At 32.3% G+C, this 4,735-nt stretch overlaps 1 protein-coding gene across 1 annotated transcript; it reads left to right on the top strand.

Moving 5' to 3' along the window:
- The first annotated feature begins 2,192 nt into the window (after positions 1–2,192).
- LOC105626401 (octopamine receptor beta-3R-like) lies at positions 2,193–3,546 on the top strand. The gene is made up of 2 exons (XM_012207700.1): positions 2,193–2,849; positions 3,181–3,546. Exons 1-2 carry the CDS (start codon positions 2,193–2,195, stop codon positions 3,544–3,546), a joined length of 1,023 nt encoding a protein of 340 aa, XP_012063090.1.
- The last annotated feature ends 1,189 nt before the right edge of the window (positions 3,547–4,735 follow it).

The raw sequence follows: 4,735 nt of genomic DNA, 5'->3' as shown, positions 1-4,735 counted from the left end.
TCATTATGCCAACTACTGATATACAGTTGTGTAATTATATCGCATCCGGACGATATACTGCTTTGTAATGTCGAAAAATAAAAGAAGATAAAGTATTCTCACTGCGTCCAGTATTACGCTGGTTTCCTTTTAAGAGCGACATGACAGATAATTATGATTCATATAATCCTCGTTATGATATGCGTAGCTGCGTTTTTCGAGAATTTCGAAATTCTTGTGTGTGAAAGCTTTATTTATTACTTTCACGTTTTTTACATTATGTTTTTTTATATTATTATTACTGCATATGTCATTTAATTTGAAATGCATTAAGTTAATGTAGAAAAATAATCTCAACAAGAATGATAATTCCAAGTAGCTGAATATGTAATGTTGTTCGTGACGATACATTCGTCATGAGGCTTGCACAAATTGATATATTTTCGCTATTCCAGTTAAAAATGGCGAATTTTATTCACAAATATAAATGCTCTTGAAATTCTTTTATTAGCCGTCCTGATATCGATTTATTCTAATTATATATTCTAGTTCTAGATTATAACAATTTGCTAAGAAATGTATCTCTTTCTCCTTTATATAATTATACATAGCTACTAGCTAGAGGCAATTGCATTATATAGGAGTTCATCGACAAGTAAATCCTCTTAATGACATCTGTAACACATATATCCACTAATACATACAGACAGTTGAAAGTTCGGAGAGGCCTTGACGTAATAATATCCATCATCTATCTTGTGCAAATACGAGTAACAAGTATTTTAACTAGCATATCGTGCATTCAAGTTCAAAATGAAAGATTAGATGCTCAATTTTAGTCATTGGTGACATTCCTATCTAAAATTTTCATGAAATTCAGACTACATAACGAAATATATTATGTATTAATGTATAAAAGGTTAAAGTTAATTAAACAAATTAATATCCTAAATTTCACTCTTTCAAAAACGAGCAATTTGGTTACGTGTGATTAATGAGAATCCTTTGATCTGCCGATCGGAGCAAATTGATTAAGTTATTTATTCCTTTTGACAGAATTTATATCGGTTCATCGAAAAGTAGATCGGACGAAACGCATTTGATGTGTCTCATATATAACTGTCTGTCGTTTTACAGAAGTACTTTGTATCATCAAAAACCTCGATATATTAATAAAAATGGTGCTAAATCAAACGGTGAAGCTAATCAAACTAATATCATGCGTGGCAATCAAAATGAAGTTTTAATCTTTATCATCATCGACCGACAATTATTCCTGCAATTGATAAAACTCGCATCCGGACCAATAAATGTAATAATGGATATACGAGAATTGATAGTGAACTGTGCGAAATTATCGCGAGATAATTTAGTGCGATTTAGACTAAATTATGCGAGAAATGATGAAAAGTTTACAAAAATGCTCAAAAGACTTGATTTGGAAATTGAGGAGGATGAAAATTTCATCCTAGAAGAAAATATTCACAATAATTATATATGTGTAAACTCTGTGTATAAAGAAATATATTTAAGATATATGTAAAAAAGATCTTTGAAGATTACATTTAAGAAAAAAAAGATAAAAGCAAAATAAAGAATAAATCAAAAGAAAAAGAAAAAAAGGATTAAGTTATATACGTAGTAAAATATGTATATATATATTTGAGTCATTTTTTGTATACAGAACAATGATATACAGAATGATGCTATGCAATATTATTTTCACTAACAAAAGATTATATATCACAATTGTGTATTGGCTATTATATAAATAATCTGGATATTAGACCAGTGATAAAAGTACGGAAATCATGTTGCGTGGGAAATATAATTTTCTGAAGAGATTTCGAAGAATACGGAAATATTTTTTCAATTTTCAATACGCAACACAAAACATCACTCAATAATATTTATAATTAATTCAAAATTTAAAAACGTTTCAAGAAATCTTGAAAAAAAATGCAATATCCGATAATATCAGATGTTAATCACAATGTTATATAATTGTATTAAAATATGAATGTGTATTGTGACGATGATTTCTAAGGAGAGATAATCAATCTATTTGCAATGATAAAAAAATAATTCATTCAATGACGCTCTTATCATCTTCGTGGACTTTCAAAACACCATGAAGTCTAAAACGAGTAAGGGATCAATCAAGAAAAATCGTTTCCTGCAACATAAATGGTGAGCCAACATTCACCGTCACCATGATGAACGTAATGGCGGCGATGTCGACGGGCCTACCTCAAATGGATTCCACATCTTCATCAGTCTTCAACAACACCATTACCGCCTTTAGCACAACAGCGACCACAACAACAGCTGCAAATGTAACGTCATCAATAGAAAATCCGACGGTGGAAAATCTTCCCGAAAATGTCAACGTGTTAGTGGTGGCGATCAAGGGTATTATTATGGGCACCATCATCACTACAGCGGTTTTGGGCAACATGCTAGTAATTGCCAGCGTGCGGAGGCATCGTAGATTACGAGTAGTCACTAACTGTTATGTTGTCAGTCTGGCAGCGGCCGATCTCTTGGTGGCAATGTGCGCCATGACCTTCAATGCCTCAGTAGAGCTTTCAGGAGGAAAATGGCTCTTTGGGACGATTATGTGTGACCTGTGGAATTCGCTAGACGTGTACTTCAGCACCGCCAGCATCCTCCATCTTTGTTGTATCAGTGTGGATAGATATTATGCCATAGTAAGCCCGCTTGAGTACACAGTGATAATGAAACAGAGTACTGTGGGATGTATGTTGGGTAGCGCTTGGGTCCTGCCGGCGCTGATAAGCTTTATTCCAATTTTCATGGGATGGTACACGACAAAAGAACATCTAGAATACATGGTGAAGCATCCGGAGGTATGGAGAAGTTTTTTTTTTAAATAGCTTTAAAAAGTGTTTGACGTATGAGTTATGAATATGGAAATTGTCGGTAACCTTTTAACCATATAAGCTGTCTTGATGTAAAAGACGGAATATTTTAAAATTTGAAAAAAATTTAAAAATAAAAAACTTCTAACTTCAATGATAATAAATGATCTTTTTAAAATTTTTCGTGCACTTTTCTTAATTCACATTTTTTTGTTACATTAACTTATCAGCTATTAAAAGATTTATTTTTATTGGCTATAATATCTTATTAAATTATATTAATAATCAAAATAATTTGTGACATTTTTTGGTGTTTCAGAGTTGCGAGTTCCGAGTAAATTTACCATACGCGCTCATCAGTTCCTGCGTATCCTTTTGGATCCCAGGTCTGGTGATGATTATCATGTACTGTAAGATCTACAAGGAGGCGATTCGACAACGAAAAGCGCTCAGCCGGACGTCCAGCAACATTGTCCTCAATAGCGTACACCATCATCGTTCATCTACGCGGCACCATCATCATCAACAGATGTTGCTGCAGGCTGCTGCCGATACCGGTGAGCTAGCCCTTCATACAGCACACTTCGCAGTGCCCACGGAGCTCCACGCCATTAACGGTGAGTGGAACTCCGTTCATATGTGTGTATTTATAACTTATACAATTATAACATATTCGTATAAATAGCAAAATCCGAGATAAAAGTGCAAGACTTTATTAATAAATAACAAATATACTTAAACCATTTAATACCATATCATATTTTAAACAAGTTTTCTTGATAATTTGAAATGAAAAAAATTTATTAGAAAGGTTACTCAATAATATTACGTTATAATGTTGAAAAAAATATTTAAAACATATAATTCAGAACAGAAAATACGTAATAGGTAGAGAATATTAGGTTTTCAAATACTTTCGGATTGCTATCTATGATATTTATGTGTAAAAGTCATATACATGACTGCTGTATGTAGTTAAGTATTCAAATTCAAGTTCAAGGTATGAATGTCTTGTATGCACAAAATTTTGAACTCAAATTATGCAACGAAATGATAAGAATTAGCAAGTAACAGTTACACTGGCATCGAAGTTTAATGCACAATCAAGACTTGAAACGTATATTCTCGCATTGTGCGTCTGTTGGCGTAGTCGTATATTTCGACAGAAATGGTAAATGCTCGCTCGCGTGAAATCCTCTTATCTCCTTAAGCCATTATACGAACGTGAATGTCCCCTTCACTTCCATGTACAGAACTGTGAGCAGAATCCACTATTTCTACTGCAGTATCCATAGCGTATTTTGCGCGATTACGCAATGAAATGCGCTCTATCATCCTATATAGAATCTTTCCTAATATCTTCCGCGATCCATTTTGACGGCGACATCAATTTAGTTCCATCATATTCTCGATCGATAGTGGTTTGATAAGAATGTTCTTGTATATAATTATCGAGAGAAGTAATATATTGTTGTGTAAGAATAATTTCAAATATTATAAAAATTTTTTAAAAAATTTAATTTAAAACAATGTATTCTTTAATTAGAATCCATAATGATGATTTCAATAATTTTTTATTCTATCTAATTTTTTGTAAAGAAAATCATAGAACTTTCTAAAAGAATTTGCATCAATTTTCTCTTGTCAAAAATTTAGGGAAACTAATTAAAGATTTAAATACAACAATATCTTCTAAGATTTTTGAGAATACGTTTAGCCGTACGAGATTTATAAATTGATATAAAATCTTTACGGTTCATTATATATGATGAAAGCGATTTGCAATTATCTATGGTTGGCAATCGAAAACGGTAGTGAGCATTATTCATGTGGGAAAATAGGATTTTGCGGTTCATTAATAAAATCACGTTTCA

This window comes from Atta cephalotes (genome assembly GCF_000143395.1).
Source record: "Atta cephalotes unplaced genomic scaffold scaffold00005, whole genome shotgun sequence".
NCBI lineage: Eukaryota > Metazoa > Arthropoda > Insecta > Hymenoptera > Formicidae > Atta > Atta cephalotes.
The sequence above is the reverse complement of the archived record's forward strand: the minus strand, read 5'-3'. Positions and strand labels throughout refer to the sequence as shown.